The sequence below is a fragment of the Phasianus colchicus genome, chromosome 6, assembly GCF_987193195.1.
Source record: "Phasianus colchicus chromosome 6, bPhaCol1.hap1.1, whole genome shotgun sequence".
Taxonomy (NCBI): domain Eukaryota; kingdom Metazoa; phylum Chordata; class Aves; order Galliformes; family Phasianidae; genus Phasianus; species Phasianus colchicus.
Genome location: NC_143441.1, coordinates 4,865,288 through 4,883,619, shown reverse-complemented (window position 1 = coordinate 4,883,619; position 18,332 = coordinate 4,865,288). Strand labels below are relative to the sequence as shown.

Here is an 18,332-nt window from a genome sequence, read left to right as displayed (position 1 = left end):
CTGATCTGGTTTATTCCAAATGATCTGTGGTTGAGCTACTGAGGAATTATTTGTTGAGGTGACTGTTTGGCATCTGCCACAGTGAGGGTCCCAGTAGGCACAATAGTAAGTAGCAGCATCATCCGGAATTACATTTCTTATGGTAAGAGTGCAAAGTTTCTGACTAGGAATAGTTTGAATCCCATATCTGTGCCTTTGGAAACCCTCATCTGCCACTACTGTCCCTGATGAAAAATAGATCATCCTGACTGGAGCTTTATTCTCCTTCTGTTGATACCAGTGTATGACGGTGTTATCAAAATTTCCAGAGAAGTCCTTAAAATGACACTTCAGATCAGCGTTTCCTTGTGCCATGGTGATGGATACAGGGCTCTGTATGGGAGTTTCCTGTGCAAATCCATCTAGAATTACAAAAAGGAAAAAGTAGAAAAGAAATGATAAGAAAAGAAAAGAAAGGAAAAAAAAGAAAAGCAAAAAAGAAGAGACATTAAGTAGCAACTGGTAAGCAACCACTTGGGAAGACATCTGTTAGGGCAAAATCCATGGTTGCCTGTGAGGAAAAAGAAGCTGAAGCACTTACAAGACCATGCAGTTGCAAGCATCAGAGCTGCCAGCAGCAGCATGTCTGCTGCTCCTGCTCAGCTGCTGTTGAGGCTGAGAGACGTGTGAGTGGGGCCCCAGGTGGGAGGAGAAGTCTCCAGCAATGTTTTTCTGTGCCTATCAACATGGGGCTGTGCTTGTCAGGAAGCTACAGCAGCCTGGGAAAGGAGCAAGGGCGGAGAAAGCTGAGGTTGTCTAGAAGATGGTGGTCCTGTCTGCTTTTCAGAGAAATGCAAAGAACCGCTGCCCCACGCGAGGACTGAAAGGCACGATGGCACATTCATTCACACACAAGCAGTGTTCAGAGCCTTGCCAAACCACCAGCGTGGCAATCTCTGTGAGGCTGAAGGTCCAGTCTCTCTAGTGCAGCACCTCACAGGAGTTGTGCCTGAGGGTTCTAATCAAATTCAGTACTCGGCTTTGGAGCTAACTGACAGACAAATGCCAGCTTTCCTCTGCATGGTGAACGGAGGCTTTGACCATAGACACTAATTCTTAGAACTCAATGACCTTTGCTCAGTGGAGGCTCAATGGAGACCAGGCCCACGGAAGAAGAGTGAAGTCCTGTCTGGGTGCATCAGGTGAGAAATCGAGACAATGAAATTGGGCTTTTGGGGCTGCAGAAGGAGTTGGTAGTAAGTGCAGTGACAGCAGAAAAAGAATGAAGGAGGATCTAGAAGATCATGTAGTTTTCTCTCATTGTTTCACGTGTGTGCCTCCTTTCAGATGAGAGCCTCCAGGAGATAGAGATCTGTTTCTCTGTTTGCTGTACGGCTTTCAATGAATAAGGAATACTTACCACTGTGCATTGTTCTCAGGCACAGACAGTCTGTGCTCACTGTCAGGTGAGTGCTCTGAGTACAGTCAGTTCTTGGCCATAACTGCCTATTTTTATCCGTAAGTGACTGAGACTGTTCAGTTTCTGCATGGTACAGGTATGTGTAAGTACAGAAGAAATATTCTGAGAATTAGTTGAGATAATTCATTTAGCATTTGCCATGTTAATCTTTTGCTTTTACTCTCCTGCTGCAGAAAATTACCAGAGAAAGGTGGCATAAAGGAGAATCTGCATCTGGCAGGAGTTGAGAGCTTGAGGTTCACAGTGCCAAGTGCCTTTTTGTACAGCTTACCTTTGCCCATCTAATGCTGTGAAGCCTTGATAATACCAATATGCACAGTGATATGTACCGGTATCCCTCCGGGTTGCTTTCCTTATTGTCAGAACACTGTTGGAAGGATTTTTCTGCACTTGAAACTTCGCTCTGTCATTGTTGTCATCGAAAGTAGGTGCAGATCCAGACATGTACAGTATCCTCTTGGGTGGCTCCCCGGGAAGCTGCCTGTACCAGTGCACAACGTTTTCACTGCTCAGGCATGTCATGGTGACTGAGCTGCCCTCCAACAGCCTGAGCTCTGCCGGGCTTTGCACCGGTACAGCCTGTGCATCTCCACCTGCAAGGGAACAGGGAGGAGCTGCATGTAGGCCAGGACCCACCAAGCTTGGAGCAGGGACTGTGTTCTCTATGCATGGGATGCAGAGGAGAAAGGAAACGGCACTTACGGGACAAAAATGAAGTCACAGCGAGTAAGGGAAGCAAGAACATGCTGTGTGCAAGAGTGAAATGTAGAGCTGAGGCAGTGGAGAAGTGTTATAAAGCCATCCAGGTGGAGAAAGCATCAGCAGCTGGGAGGAGGAGATGACTCATGGCTCATCCAATGGAAGCTCTTCAGCTCATTGCCAGGGAGGGCGTATTTGTGTGCGGGAAATTCACCAGCAAATGAAACCCCATCAGTAACACTGTAGAGAGGACCTAAAATATTCAATCCAGTAACTGTTTTGTGTGCACCTATCTATCTATCTATCTGCTACACTCCATTTAATCTTACCCACAAATCTTGTTAAGCACACGCGTAGAAAGCAGGGTTGTTCAGTTGTGCACTTCCCCAGGTCTCTCTACTCCTCCCAATTCCCAGGGCTGTTCAAGAAGCATCTTTCATCAGCCCTTTAGTGCTGCCATTCCAGCGTGAAAAACTGAACATTAGGGGCAGGACTGCTGCTGGTAGGGAGAGGAAACAATGAGCTCAGGCCACACAGAATAGTGACAGAGACAGTGAGCTCTGAACATGATTGCCATGTAATTGTCTTGGCTTTCGTCTGGAATTCCTTCCTCTGCTTCAGCTTGTGGGGATGTCTTGAAGGCTGTGAGATGGGGGCAGGAAGGCAGCTGTGGCTCTCGGCACTTGTATGAAAGTGTGCTGCTCAGGTTGCAGCCAGCTTTCTGTAAGGGCTGCCTGCAGGCTGCTCCTGCTGTGGGACACCCAGTAGGCACAGTAGTAGGTACCTTCATCATCATCACGGATGTTTAGAATTGATAGATAGCAAAATTTGTTCCCCGTTTTGGAAGACAAGTACTTGTTCCTATAGGATTCCGAATCATAGAAAACTTGTGATTCTCCTGTCACAGAAAGGAGCCATTCAGGAGCTCTGGCAGGCAGTTGTCGGTACCAGTGGATGTAGGCAGCCTGGAAGTAAGCTATGCCCTCGGCTTTGCACTCAATAGTCACAGTTCTGGATCTCGGTTTGGTAACAGATGGTGGACTCTGTAGCAGCAGCACTTGTGCATGTCCCTGTATCAGAAGGAGGGAAAAGGCAGCAAGCACTGCCAGCCTGCTGCCCGCAGGCGTACGCAGGACAGCCTTCTGCTGCTGCTGCAAGTGGAGCCTCCACGGGGAGGGGAATGGATGCAAGCAGGCTTCAGCCAGGGCCAGCAGTGGCAGCAGCAGCAGCAGCAGCATTCTTCTCGTGGTGCCTGCTTGCCTGTGCCCCAGAGAAAGCCCCCAGCTCTGTGGCAGGGACAGGGGCTGTGCCTGAGGGCAGGATGTGACTCACTAGCGGCCACCCAGAGAGGGGCCCTGCGCAGCCAGCAGGTGATGCTGTGAGAAAGCAGCACAACAGAGGGACCTTACAGTCTGGGCCAAACGGTACATGAAACGCAAACAGTTTGGAGCCCACATGGGATTTGCCTCGAATAAAGATGCAGAGGGAAGGTGAGGCCATTCCCACACGTCTCCTGGCATTCTAGGATGTGGTTCAGGAAGCAGAGCATATCTTTGTGCGGGTTCCCTACGGCTCTCTGCTGCTGTGCATCCCATATGGCACAGTAGTAGGTGGCAGCGTCTTGTGCAGTGAGCCTGCCCACTGTCAGGGTGCACTGGGATTTGGCGAGGTCCTTCTCGATGCTGAATTTCCCCTCGTCGGACTCACTGTCAAGGAACAGCCTGGTTGCCATGTAGGCAATGCGCCTGGGAGCTGCCCCCGGCCTCCTGCGGTACCAGTGAATGAAGACTTTGTCAAAGTTGGAGATGGAGATGCGGCAGGTGACGAGCAGTGTTTTGCTTTCAGGCTTGGTGATGGACGCTGGACTTTGCTGCAGGGCTTGTGCAGAGCCACCTAAGGGGAAGCAAGAGAGAAACTGGGCAGACAAAGCTGGAACAGCAGAGGTTCCCGCTATTCATGCAGGCAGCGGGGCGAGCAGGGCACGTACAGGAGAAACCAACTGCCAGCACGAGAGCTGTCAGCAGCCACATGGTTGCTGCTCTCCTTGGGGCTTCCCTGCGTGGACAGCCTCAGTCTCGCACTCGAGAGATCCCAGAGCAGATCCGAGCGGTGGAAATCACTTCTTTCTGATTCCCAATGGGGCTGTTCTACCTGCCGATAGGATCAAGAAGCGCTTGCAGCCATTTCCACAACAGCGGCCCCCAGCAGCCAGCTGGGGTGAAACCGGACCGTGTCTCTTCCCAGTGCCGCTTCCTTTGCCTTCTCCCCCTTGCAGGCGGGTTGCCCACAGCAGCCGCGCAGCCCCGTGTGCTGTTTGTCACGTCCTGCCCCTGGTGAGCTGCACAGACAGGCAGGCAGCAGGGCAGCAGCAGGGCAGGGCTGCAGCCCCTGCCCCAGCGAGAGCGCAGCCAAGCAGTGTGCTGGCTGCTGGGGGTTCTGCAGGGCTGTGGGCTGCCAGAAACACAGTCAGAGGCCGCTTCCTGTGCCTTTGCAACTCCTCATTGTCAGAGTACAGATGGGTCAGCCTGCTTGGTGCTAGCCTAGGATGTTTCTCTGTAAGATTCATCAGAGAGTTGCTCAGTCCCATGTAGAGAACGTACTGGAGGAGGCAGCTGGATCCTGAGGGGTGTGCATGTCCCACAGCCAGTGCCATTTCTACTGTTATTCTCTGCCTTGTGAGGCAGCTGTCTTCACACTTAGCCATTTCCTTTGCTTTTGGCAACAAGACAACTTCAGCAGGCTGGGGCACATGCTCATCCTTAGTTGAAATGGAAATGCTTTCTAGTATGAACGTGAAGGACACCTGCAGGACAGCAGGAGCAATACACTCGTTTCTGTGATGGAGAGCTGGCGTCCTGAGACGTAGAAAAAGCTGAGGTACTCAATGAGAGCTTTGCCTTGGTCTTCACAGGTGGTCAGGCTTGGTGTGTCTGCCAGGACCCTGAAGCTCTATGTGCAGGTGAGAGGAGCGGATTGCATCCCACTATAAGAGTGGAACAAGTCTGAGACCTCCCTGGGAAACTGAATGTACGTAAATTCATGGGGCCACCTGACATGCATTCAAAGGTTCCGAAAGAGATAGCTGATGTGGTTGCCAAGCCGCCCTCCATCATATTTCCAAAATCATGGCTGTCCAGTGAAGACACCAGGGACTGGCAAAAAGGAAAGGTCACTCCCATTGTCAGGACAGGGAGAAAGGATGACCCAAGGATCTACAGACCAGTGAGCCTCACCTCCGTGCCTGGGAAGATTACGGAGCAGATCTTCCTAGAAGCTATGTAATGGCATGTGCAAGCCAAAAGGTGATCCGAGAGGGCCAGCATGGCTTCACCAAGGGCAGATTAGTTTGGACAAGAGAAAGCTCCAGGGAGATCTCATTGTGGCCTTCCAGTACTTGAAGGGAGCTTATAAACAGGAGGGGGAATGGCTGTTTAGGAGGGTGGATAGTGATAGGACGAGGGGGAATGGTTTTAAACTGACACAAAGGAGGTTGGATATTAGAAGGAAGTTTTTCACACAGAGGGTGGTGAGGCACTGGAACAGGTTGCCCAAGGAGGCTGTGGATGCCCCATCCCTGCAGGCATTCAAGGCCAGGCTGGATGTGGCTCTGGGCAGCCTGGTCTGCTGGTTGGTGATCCTGCACATAGCAGGGGGTTGGAACTGGATGAGCATTGTGGTCCTTTTCAACCCAGGCTATTCTATGATTCTAGGATTCTATAATTCTATGATGACATGAGTTTGTTTTGTAGCATGAAGATATATCAGTGTCTGAGCTACCTATGTATTGTGCCTTGGTAGTTTTTTTTAAGCCTATTTCCATGCTTTTTTTGGATATGAAGAGAATAGCACAAATGGAAGTCCTTGGTTTTCTTTTATGATTCTTTAAGGAAAATCTCAGAATGCAGAAATAATTTAAAATAGTGAGAACAATTTATGTGCTGCTAACAGTTAATGCTAGCAACACTGAAGAGCCAGGAAGAAAAACAAAGTGGTTGAGCCATGCCAGATCCAAGAGAAGCAAAGCTCTCCTGCGTTTGCACACCTTCAGCTTGAGCAATCAGAGAATGGGAGGGAATTTGGAATGAAATCACTAGGAATTATAAACATGAGTCTTTTGACCCCAGTAGCTGGTTTTATTTGACAAGAAAAGCAAGCAGGTTTTGCTTAACTGTGGGTAGGTGCTAGCCTAGTCACACAGGACAAGTTTTGGATCCAGTCTACTGAGTACCATCATCTCTAATCTGAAAAGCCTGTGCTGAGATAAAAGGGTTTTAAATCAATAATTCCAGAACTGTTGGCTTTCAGCAGTTGTGCTGAAAAAAAAGAAAAAGTATCCACATTGAGTAGGTGGATCCATACCCTCCAGTTTCTCTGGAGAGGAAGACTGGAGTCTGAAGGAGTTATTGGAGTTTTGCACACACAGGTCACTTAGCTCCCAGAAACCCTGAGTTACAGTGGCCTTGTTGAGAGCATGGGTAGATGCTGAAATCAGTGTGCTGCCTGACAGCCCAGCATAGCATCTGTGAATCCACTGGGAATGAGACTTCATGCAGCAAAAATCCAGAATCACCAAGCTGGCTGCATGCACAACTTTAGCTTCAGTCAAAAGGTAGTCAGCCGTGGCTCCAAGTGACTCAGGTTTTAGGTGAATATTTGATGTGTTGCAATCTATATAAATTGTGCCTGCTACAGGTCTTGAAAATTATGCTCAACTTCTTATGCTTTTTCATATTATCTATATCATAGTTCCTCAGGAAACTTCAGAAACTCTACTCTTTCCAGTGTAAAAGTACTTTCCTACATCAAAGTACTGCCATTTGTATGCTGTATAAGTAAATGAAATGCTAACATATGAACCTGAATTGAATTCTGACTCTAAGCGGAAAGGTAAAGATAATGGAATATTGCATTTCCAAAAATAGTCCATTTTTGTTTTTTCTTTGGATTTGGATTGATCTTAATTCTCCTTTCTCCCTGATTTTTAAATGTTCACAGTAAACTAACTGAAAACAACTTTCTGCTGTCTGCAGATGTGACTAAGCAGCTCTTCCTGTATTCACTCTGCTGCACATATTGTTGAGCTTGTGTACCAACAGTGAGTCACTGCCTCAGCTGGAGGAATGGTGGTATACAACCAAGACACCAAACAGGGGCTCTCCCTAGGAAATCAAGCAAAGAAAACAATTTCCACAGTGTTTTGAATGCAAAACTGGCATGGCTACAGTTTTTGCCCATAGTCTAGAAAAGCCACTCTTTTCTCCAGTGCTTCTAAGGACAACTGCAGCTGTGTGGTTCTCCTTGGTGTGATGCTGTTACCTGGGTACAAAGAAGGATGAGTTGGTTCGGGGTTAAGCACACACTGATTCTGCAGGCTGGGAGTTACAGATCATAGCTGACATAAAAGCAAAGGAGCAAAGCTTTAATCCCAGCTGCTCCAATGGCAAAAGCAGTAACTGCAGGTAACTGCAGCAGCATTGCTCCTGAATATTCATGCAGTTATGCCTCTGAGTGGTGGTGAGTTTGAGATCCTTCTCTGTCAGATGAAAAGACACCCTGCATGTGTGGGCACAGCCATGCTTGCACCCCTACTGCAAGCTGGGGATGTTATGAGAGAGTGTCAAGAAGCCATCTTGGAGCTTCCCAGTAAAATATATGCAGTGTGAAGCCTTGAAGTGATGTAATTTAAGAGGAATTCAAAGTGTAGGCAAAGGTTACGCACTTCTCTTTCAGTAATATAGTAAAGGAGAATTAAAAAGAAGCATATGAATAAAAAATGTGAGTGCCTGGATGAATAGAATGACATTTTACAAAAGGACAAAGAATAGCTCTGAATAATATCTAAAGTGTAGTATTGCAAGTTGCTTGAATTAATAACAACAACATTTTTAAACGGTCAGAAATTGGTTCAGAATGGTAGCTAGTATTTAAAGCTGACTAAAGGAATCCTTTTCCTTCTGCCACCTTTGCTGTGACACCTGGGACCCACTGCCAGCTGATGCTGGGGCAGTGGGACCTGCCCTCTTGCCCTGTGGGTTAAGGTGCACCAGCCTCGGTGATGGCTTTTTTGGGATGGCCATTTGCAGAAATGATTGTGTCGGCTGCTCAGCCAAATCAGCAAGCATCTGGGAAAATCTGTCACTGCCACAAGAAAGGGTGAGGGAGAATGTCTGCACACCTTGCATAGATTGTAGCCCAGGTGGTACAGCAAAAGACTCTGCCCTGGCTAGCAGAGGAGGTCTACAGGATTTTCTATAGATACTCAATTGGCACTTTTTTTCTTCTGCCCTGCATGAAGCCTCTTAGTGAGGTGCTTTGAGTCACCCCTTCGTTGATGCTGTTGCATACAGCTCAGCTAATTGCATGCTGTAGCTTCACTACATACCAGCTCTTCAACCAGACTCTCCTGAAGAAAACTCCCAATCAAAAGTGTGAGGATGGGGCCTGAGAGCTTGTAGTTTGAGCTTTAGTAGTGTAGACAGTCAGCAAGGAAAGTGGTATTTTGAAGTTCTCTGAAGCAGAGCCCTGCTGGCAATGGAGATACAACGGCAGTGGGGCAGCACCTGGCCTGCTTTGAGGAATGCAAGAATGCCAGCAAGAAGGAGCACAACCTTCTCCAGAATTGTGATTCTTCCCCCTCTCTGTCCTTGTCTTGCTGCCAAAAAGAGGAAGCAAGCAAGCACAAAAAATACCCGATCACCATCATTTGTATCAAATGGAGCATAGAGTTCCCTGCCTGTGAGCTGAATGCTGATGGTGTGGACCCCTCTCCTCTGGTGTTCAACTTCCTGGTGGTGAAGTCTCCATCTCTCTCAACTTGTTTCATTGGTCTATTGCATGTCGGGGGACTGTGTTGTGTGGAATATGTGTCTGTTGCAACAACCCTGCGCTTCATATTGTCTTTTTATCAATGAAATTACGAGGCACAGTTACCACAAGGGCTGAATAACCATTTTGCTGCTTTTAATGCCTATTAAGTATAGTTATAGAGACAATATCAACCTCTGCTTCTCTAAAACTATTATACTCCTAAAGCCATTTTTGTCACCAACATATTTTTGTTGATATGTTTGAAAAGCAGAGCAGGCATCACCTGCATGCTTGTCCTTGGGTGGCAAGTCCTCAGAGGCTGCAGGCGACATGTGTGGTTAGATCTAGAGCAGGAGGCTGAACGAATAGGAAGGCTTTTCCTGGACTAACAAGAAAATCAGATAAAATCATGTTTATGCAAGTTTTATGTAATTGTGATGGTTGTTGCGCTGTCAGTGAACTGATGAGTTCACTGCTTAGTTCACTGCAATCTCCCAATCAATTCATGAGCTCTTTGGAAGATGGCATTTTTTTTCTAATAACCCTGAATACCTTCCCTTGGCTGCTATTTCCAAACAAAACAAAGTCATGTTAAAAGCCAGAAAAAAAATTATATAGAAATTATCTGTGGGTCAGAATCAAAATTTTACTAGAAAATGCGTGGATGGAGGAAACCCACTGACCAGTTTGACCAGTTTTCCTCATCTTTTTCAGGTCAGATGAACTGAGTGCTTCCCTGGTTGCTAACCACATGTTGTGGAGGTGACTCCACTCTTCCATGGTGAAGAGGAATCAGTTAGTTCAAGGTCATTGTGAAACCCGATAAGACCAACATTTTTTCTTGTAATGGAGATGTCCTGCTCTTCTTCAACTACTGAAGAACGCGTAGTAGTGAGCATGCTAATAGCTGAACCTGAGAGCACAAATCTCTCAAAAACCCAAATTCTCCATCCTCAGAGGCAGTGAATTTGTTCTTCAGGATTGACAGTGGGATGTTCAGGTTAGGTCAGTGCAGTGAACTCATCACCAAATTTGGATGTTGTGTACTCTGGTCCAGTAACAGATGCATGATGTTAGAAGTGAGATAGCTTACTTTGGCAATGTGAAGAGATATTGCATTTTTTTTTGTGGAAAGAATGAAGCTGTTGAAACCAAAGAACAACAAATTGTGTGATTTGTGTGTGTGTGTTTGTTTGTTTGTTTTCATAACCAAGAGCTCTGCTCATGATTTAGATGCCTTTGGTTTGTACATGCTATGGCCCTAAGAGTTGTTAAGTAAGTGTACTGGAAACAGTTTGTTGTGATGGAGGGTGAAAAAGAAATTAGATAAACTTTATCATTCAGAGTTGGATGACATTTGGGAAATGCTAAATTAACCTTCAAAATGTCCCCAGACATCTTGTTTGGAGTGGGGAGCATGGCTAGACAGGAAGACAAAGATGTTCAATCTGGTTAACATTGACAACGAAGAGATGCATGCAAAAAGAATCCCTTCAGCACTCATGAATGCATTCCCTCAGTCAATGGTGTTTCATCAAGTAATGAATAATTTCTGCATCTGTCTTACTGAACAAAAAATTCCAGGTAGCAGTATATTTAGAGGGAGCAGTATAGATTTAGCCTCAATGTAGCTTAATGCAGAGAGGTTATAAAAATAAAAACACACAAAATAAACAAACAAAAAAGACCAAAACATAACAAAACAAAACAAAAAACACCCTGAATTCTCATAGTATTACCTTCCTGTGTGTATGGAAGCTGTTGAGTCATGGCCTGAACCACTGATTGATCACCTGAGGCAAGCTCTGAGTCAGCCTGGAGCACAGGTGAAGGCAATTCAGCTGTGTGACTGAAGGGGTGAAGCCTGGCTGCAGCTCTCCTAGACTCCATTTAAGGGCTGACTGCCACTGGGGAAGGGTCTCTTGCTGGAGATCCTTCCTTTATGGAGTCTTTCCTGTGAGCCTACATCTTTGGATACAGGTGAGCGTTCCTTTATTTTTTTTTTTCTTATTTTCACTGTGATAATCTTTCTAGCTGTAACACTGTTTCAGTAAGAGGAGAAGAAAACAAACCCAATTCTTTGTTTTTGTTGATAGCACGACTTTGCCATTGATTTTTGGGGGTCAAATTTCAGACTTCAAAACAATGAAATGAAAGTGGAATGGGAAATGTTTGTAGGTCAACTGTTGTGAAGGCTGTTGCCAGCCTACCTTGTGCTCACAGGTGCCACGCTGGTAATCCTGTATGTGAGATACTGGTGCAGGTATTTTGCCTTTCAGGGAGAGGCTCTCCCTTAGGTATGGCTCAAGCATGCTGAGGTCCTAGCATCTCTGGCCAATTCACGGATGGGCTTTTCTCTTCTTGCTCGAGGCAGTTGTGTGCTGAGGTCCTTCCAAGAGATATCCTGACCCACTGCTGCTTGGCTGCAGGTGTTCTGGCATTTAGACAAAGGCAGTTGTTAACTTGTTTCTGAAGCAGAACATCTCAATGACCACATGGGAATGCACTGAATACAGTGCCTTCAGGAGGGATAAACTCTCACTAATCCTCCATTCAGGACAGAAAAGTCTCAGGTGTTTGCCAAGAACCTATGAGCAAGTTTCCTTTTCTCTCTCTCTCTCTCTTTTTTTTTTTTTAAATAAATGAATCTTCCTGAAATTAATTGAATTAATTAATTGAATTAATTAATGGAAGCAGACCCAAGCAATCACATTGCAGATTAAATCTGTGGTAGGTAATATCATTTTGCTGTACAGTGAAAATGAAAAATGATTTCTTCCATATTTGCTCTGTGTAATGTACCACATGTAAAATCCTATACCGTGCCAGAGCATAGAAGAGGAAGAGACATCCTCAGATAGTTTAAGAGACCATTCTCACCTATGTCTTGCTGTAACAGTACAGTAGTCTGGGCATGTCAGTAGAGAAAAAAAAAAAAGATATACCCCTAGTAAGTAAATGACAGGACATTCACAGTTGGATGTTGCAGGGAATGGGATTTTATTTCTTATCCAAATTGTGGTAATTTTTGCCTGGAAATAAAACAAACAATTACTTTTTTTAAACTGTGACTCAACCAGAGTGACCAAAACTGCAGCTGCTGCTCCCATGCAATAAAATATTGGAAAGTTCACGAAAAATTTAAACTACTTAAGTATTAGTACAGAGTACTGAATTCCAAATACCAGTATGTTAATTAAAATATTCTGTTTACCATAATTGCTTGCAGGTTTGATTCCTTCATCAAGGCACTGGCTCTGTGGAATACTCCAAAGTCAGATGATTTTGGTCATGGCTTGAGACCAAGGTAGTGAATTTTACTGACTCTAAGACTTCCTGTCTGTTAGCACCTTTGAAACAGATCCCATGGAGCTTGTGCTGCTCAGTTCCACTTAAGAGTGAGGAGGAGCAAAATTGGAAATCTTGACTACGAAGGCTTACGCTGTCCTTTAGATTGCTTATAGGAATCTATAGTCCCTATAGATGTAATTTCAAGCATACTCAGTGAACCAGGAACTACATTATTTCACTGCTGAGACTAGAATAATACCAAGAGCATTCAGGAAGTTGATGGAATAGACTTTGAGTATCCTATGTCCCCACAGTGTCACTGAGTACCCTGTTTCCAGACTGCTGGTATTTTATGATTTCCTGCTTGTAGTGTGATTTGAATCCTCCAAATGTTTCTTGGTATGAGGACAATCTTTCAAGAAACAGGAATGAGTTGTTGTTCTAGGAAATGTGTTACTTTTTCCACTTCTATCAGTATTTAAGTGATATTTCCCAACATACTTAGTAGGTTTTCTTAAATGATTCTATCTATGTCAGTGCGCGCTATTTCCTCTGTGTTTTTCTTGGCTGATCTGAAAAATCTCTGTGACCTGTCAAATGTCAGTTTGAATTGAGATGCCAGTTCAATTAGCTCAGTTCTGAAATAACAAGTGCAAACATGTTAAAGGCGTCTTGTGTTTTTGAACAAACAAACATCAACTCCTACTAGAAGCAGAAAAAGAATCTTCCTGACCTATGCTAAGAATGGGTCAGCCTATCACTGATATTCACTTGTCTCCCAACAGGCATGCTCTAGCATGTGAACTAAAGTTCATGTTGCTTTATCTAAGCAAATTAAATTGATTAATTAACTTTCAAAATACAGCAACCCATTTGCCTACAGGCTTCTGCAAATATCCAACTGGGTACAATAATGATCGTTTACAATTATTCTTGTGAATTTACAATTAAACCTGGTTTTGTATGGTTGCTCATAGCTCAGAATGATTCTATTGTATATTCCTTGATGCATGAATGTAGACCTCATTTAAAAAAAACAAACAAATACAGCTTCAACTGAAAGTTATAGAGGTGCGCTAAGACGCAATAACTGACTCCTGGGTCCAACAATTTCTGTGAATACTTTGTCTGATTTATTTTCTTAAGAATTCAGTTTTCCATCCTCAATGAGAAGCCCCAAGGCACATGAAAATCTTGTGGAAAGGAAGGTAGGCTGAGAAAGAGGGGAGCAAGCAAAAAAGAATGAGAAAGCACACTCAGCCTCAGGAGTCAAAGAAAAGAAGTTTTCCCTCAAGTTCAGATGGAACCACCTGTGTTCCAGTTTGTAGCACATCTTGCCCCTTGTCCTGTTGCTGGGCAACACTGAAGAGCCTGGCCCACCCATCTGACTCCTGCCCTTAAGATATTTACAAGCGTTGATAAGATCCCCTCTCCGTCTCCTCCAGGCTGAGTAGTCCCAGGTCCTTCAGCCTTTCCTCATAAGGCAGATGTTCCATCCCCCTAATCACCTTTGTGGCCCACCACTGGGCTCCCGAGAAGCTCCCTGCTTTCCTTGAGCTGAGAAGCCCAGGAGAGAACACAGCACTCCAGATGTGGGGTCACCAGGGCAGGGCAGAAAGCGAGGATCACCTCCCTCAACCTGCTGGCCACGCTCTTCTCAATCCACCCCAGGATCCCATTGGCCTTCTTGGCCACAGGGGCACACTGATGGCTTGTGGTCCACCTGCTGTCGTCCAGGACCCAGGGTCCTTCTCCATAGAGCTCCTTTCCAGCATGTCAATCACAAACCAATTCTGATGCATGTGCTTAATGCCCGCTCCTGTTGAAGCTGGTGCCATTATTAGCACTCCAGTCCTCAAACACACATCCAGCCTTTCTAAGGGCAAAACTCTTCATTGCCTTAGGATTAACACATCAGCACGGGAAACTCAACTGCTCCATTGGTGTGCTTTGGCAAAAAGCGAAAGCTTTCTGCTAGTCATGGCAGAAATTGACAGATTCTTGAGGAAAGCAGACATAGGTGCCAAGGGTGAACTAAACAGTGGACATCTGAAACATAACCCAACCTCAGCACTTCAGGTGATCTACCTTTTTCCTTAGGCATAGCCATGAACTGTTTGTAGTGGTTCAGCTTGGATACTAGGAAAAATTTCTTCTCAGAAAGAGTGGTGATATGTTGGAATAGGCTGCTCAGCCCTGCTTGCCCTGTCCTGGATTCCTGACCTCCCTAAAGAGACAATCATTGGACACTGCCTTGCAATGGATTGCTTTTAAGTGGTGAAGTCCCCATCCCTGGAAGCTTTCAAGAAAAGGGTAGATGTGGCACTTAGGGACGTGCTTTGTCAACATGGATGACAGTTGGACTAGATGATCATAGCAGTCTTCCAACCTTCATGATTCTATGATTTCTTCAGTACAAAGCAGTGCCTTAACATGCTCTTGTTCCTGGTGATGACTGAAGAGGCTCAAAGCCTTTTGTTTTTTGATAAGAAAACAAAGCTTGAAGGGTCCTAAGATTTTCAGTGAAGAAACAAGTCTTATTTTGATTTAGAAGATAGCAACTGCAGACAGAAACCGTACTTTCTTAGCCTCCATTGGTTTGCAGTCATTAGGGCACACAAGGTCCCAGAAGTGTTCAGACTTTTTCTTTGAAATGCCAAGCTAAGCATGCAGGCTGGTTGACAGTCCCAGGGTTTTCTCAGATGTAATCTTGGGCTGTCCTGAAAGGAACAAGCGTGCAAAGGAAAAGCCTTCATCACCCTTCTGCTGATACAGGAAAAGATGAGCTATGCAGCATCAGAGACTCTCACAGGAAAGGAGAGCTTTGCTGAAAAATGTTGACGGCTGACTGTAACCAGGCACAGAGAAAGGCAGAGCTCCTGAAGTTGCTCAGTGGGGGTACATAGATTTGAGTTTTCTGGGCAAAGCAGTCAGCATGAGCAAGTTGCAGTTTCATCACAGGATAGTTTTATAAATCAAAAGTCTCAGATTTTATTAAAACCTGTAGAGCAAACAGAAAAACAAATCTCTATCCCCTCAGGCCTCATAAGAGCAGAGTGCAGGGAGACAATTGCCTCCCTGTCCCTGCTGGCCATCCCTCTTCTGATGGAGCCCTTGGTAAAGATGTTAAAGAGCACCGGTCCCAAGACAGACCCCTGGGGGACTCTGCTCATTACTGGCCTCCTCCTGGACATGGAGACATTGACGACCACCCTCTGTCTGTGGCCTTTCAAACCAGTTTCTTATCCATCGAGTGGTCCACCCATCAACTTCACATCCCTCCAATTTGGAGGTACGGATGTGGTGGGGGACCATGTCAAAGGACGAAAACTTGCTGGGAGGAATGGTGATGGCAAAAGTTGAAATATGGGGAGGTGTGGCAGGTTGATTAAATCAGCTTGCCACGAACTCACGATAGTAAGCATTATGTGCTCACCATGCTGGAGGTAACCACTGGGTGCCTTGAAACATGCAGTAGCCCATGCTACAACCCAAAACACCATATTGGGTCTGGAGAAACAAGTCCTGTGGCGACATGGCACCCCAGAAAGAATTGGGTCAGATGGCGGGACACATTTTGAAAATTCCCTTGCAAACACTTGGGCCAAAGATCTTGGCATCGAGTGGACTTATCATATTCCCTTGCATGCACCAACTTCTGGTAAAATCAAACAGTACAGTGGGTTGTTGAAAACTATGTGGAAGGCAATGGGGGGTGGAACGTTTAAGCAGTGGGAGAAGCATTTGGCAGAAGCCACCTGGTTGGCCAGTACACAAGGATCTATGAGCCTAGACTGTTGTAGTGGAAAGCTGATACCACAAGGTATCTTACTGTGAAGACTGTATGGGAACTGCTGAATCAGGGCCTGAACCTCTGATTGACCACTTGAGGTGAGCAATGGGTCAGCCCTGGGAGCACAAGGGAAGGCAATTCACCTGTGCTGCAGGAAGGGATGGAGCTTGGTCCCATTTAAGAGCTGACTACCAGTGGGGAAGGAAGGATCTCTTTCTGGAGATACCTCCCTTTGGAGTTTTCCAGTGAGCCCAGGGCAAGGGTAAGCCCTTTATTATTCTTTTTGGTGTAATAACCTGCTTAGCCAAACTCTCTTGTAGATTTCTTAATTATAACACCTGTATAATCGTTGATTATACAGAAGACTGAAGAGATTAAATGAAAACGTAAGTCAGAACAAAGCATTCCAACTCATTGCTCCATCACAATGTTGTTTATTGGAAGAATCACAGAACAACAACTAAGAACAACAACTAACTTCAGAATTAACTTAAATCCTTATCATATAAAAGGTCTACAGGTGGTGGTTTCAGAGGGACCCTTCCTGGCGTGAACTTCTTGGCTTTAAACTGCTCCAGCTCTTCGGCTGTTAATTCACTCCTCGGTGTATACAACTGGCCTGGTCTGATACCATTTGGGAATGCAGAAGGCGCGGACGTGATGTTGTGTCCAGAGGCACCGGCAGTCTGTGCAGCAGAAGCACTGCTTGCACCCGAGTGAGAAGTTCCTGTCGCTGCCTGGGGAGTTCCAGCAGCTGTCAGCGGAGCGGTGCTGGAAGAGTTTGCAGCAGCAGAACGTTCAGGGCCGGGAAGCCCAGAAGTTCCAGAACCACTGGTCGTTGCAGAAGCGTTAAGTGAGAAGGGGGCTGCAGATGGAGCTGAAGAAGCGCCAGTCCCAACAGGATGGGGAACGCTGTGGGAGGACGTCACCCCGAGTGCAGGAGGACTGGAGGCAGCAGCAGAGCTCCCCACAGCTGGAGCGCTTCCAGATGGGACGCTGGGATTTGCGTTCGAGGACGAACCGGCAGCACCACTGCTGCTGCTCTCTGGAAAGCCTGCAGTGAGGAAATGGGTCAGAACGCTCAGAATGGGTACACCTGCCATACTGAAACACTGCTGCATTTCAGTACTGCAGAAGAACACTTATCAACGCCTGTTTAATGGCTGGTTCTTTATGTAGAAACTTACTTGGGGACCCAGTGCTTGGGGCTTGCTGTCCTCCCGATCCAAGAGAAGGCAATGGCTGAGTGACCGCATTCTTGCTCCGAGACAGCTGAAAAAGTTCCAAATACATCCATGAGAACTACATTCCAACACAGGCAAGTATCTTTCAATGCACACTTAAAGCAAAAACCTATGTGTGCCACCCAGCTGAACGCAACTCTGAGGAACTTAATCAAACGCTGGCCACAAGCAGTTGCAGCTTTAAACAAAACGCTCTCAGGCTGTCTGCAAGCACCCTAGAAGCAGAAATCTGCTGAGTGACGGGCAAAAAGTAATTGCAATCCCCAAATCCTCTTGGAGCTCTCATTCTCCTCTCACTTGTTCTGGTTTGTTGCATGACTCTATCTGTATCACTGCTATGGCTCAGTCTGCTCTCTGAGCGAGGAACAATCATTGCCTGTGCTGAAGCCTGAACCCTGAGCTCTGTCTAAATGTGAATCCTAAGAAAAACCTTCACTCAAGAGTTAAGAGAAAAGCAAATATCAGGAACAGAAATATTTTACCTTTTCTTAACACTTACCTTCGGCGCTTTTTTCGAGGCATTTGAAGCCTTCAGCTCCTGCAGCCTGCTTCTCCATTGTTGCATGTACTGATTGAAAGCATTTATCTAAATGTGGGAAGACACAAACATGCTTTTATGAGGCATGGCTTTTATTTTTTTCTTTTTGGTGTTTTTTTTTTTTTTTGTTTTGTTTTAAAGAGGGAACAAGAGTGATCTGACCTACGGAAAGGAAATTTCAGACTGGGTAAGTCAGGTTTTGCCCACTTTATGAACAGAAACTCATGCTTTGGATAATACGTTTTGTACCTGCGTAATTGGTGAGGCCTGTGCAGTTATCAGAAAGAAGAAGGGAGAATCATAGACCTGTTTGAGTCAGAAGGCACTGTAAAGCCATCTGACCCAACTGCCCCGCAATGAACAGGGGCACCTACAGCCAGGTCAGGTTGCTCAGTTACGGCAAAACCTTCAGGCCAGCAGCTCCTGTTGTTTTCTACTCAGTGCACAGAAAACTGAACGTATGAGGGCATTCTTACGTTCCCCTCGAGTTTGGTATTCGCT

General features: G+C 45.8%; 2 gene segments (V, D, J or C); both read right to left on the bottom strand.

Annotated features, from left to right (window-relative positions):
- Window positions 1-2,512: 2,512 nt before the first annotated feature.
- Window positions 2,513-3,544, bottom strand: LOC149917377 (immunoglobulin heavy variable 3-30-3-like). The segment is given in 1 exon segment: window positions 2,513-3,544. A coding segment is annotated over 1 exon segment (621 nt).
- Window positions 3,545-3,563: 19 nt separating this feature from the next.
- LOC149917376 (T cell receptor gamma variable 9-like) lies at window positions 3,564-4,572 on the bottom strand. The segment is given in 2 exon segments: window positions 3,564-4,051; window positions 4,146-4,572. Coding segments are annotated over 2 exon segments (531 nt in total).
- Between the last annotated feature and the right edge of the window lie 13,760 nt (window positions 4,573-18,332).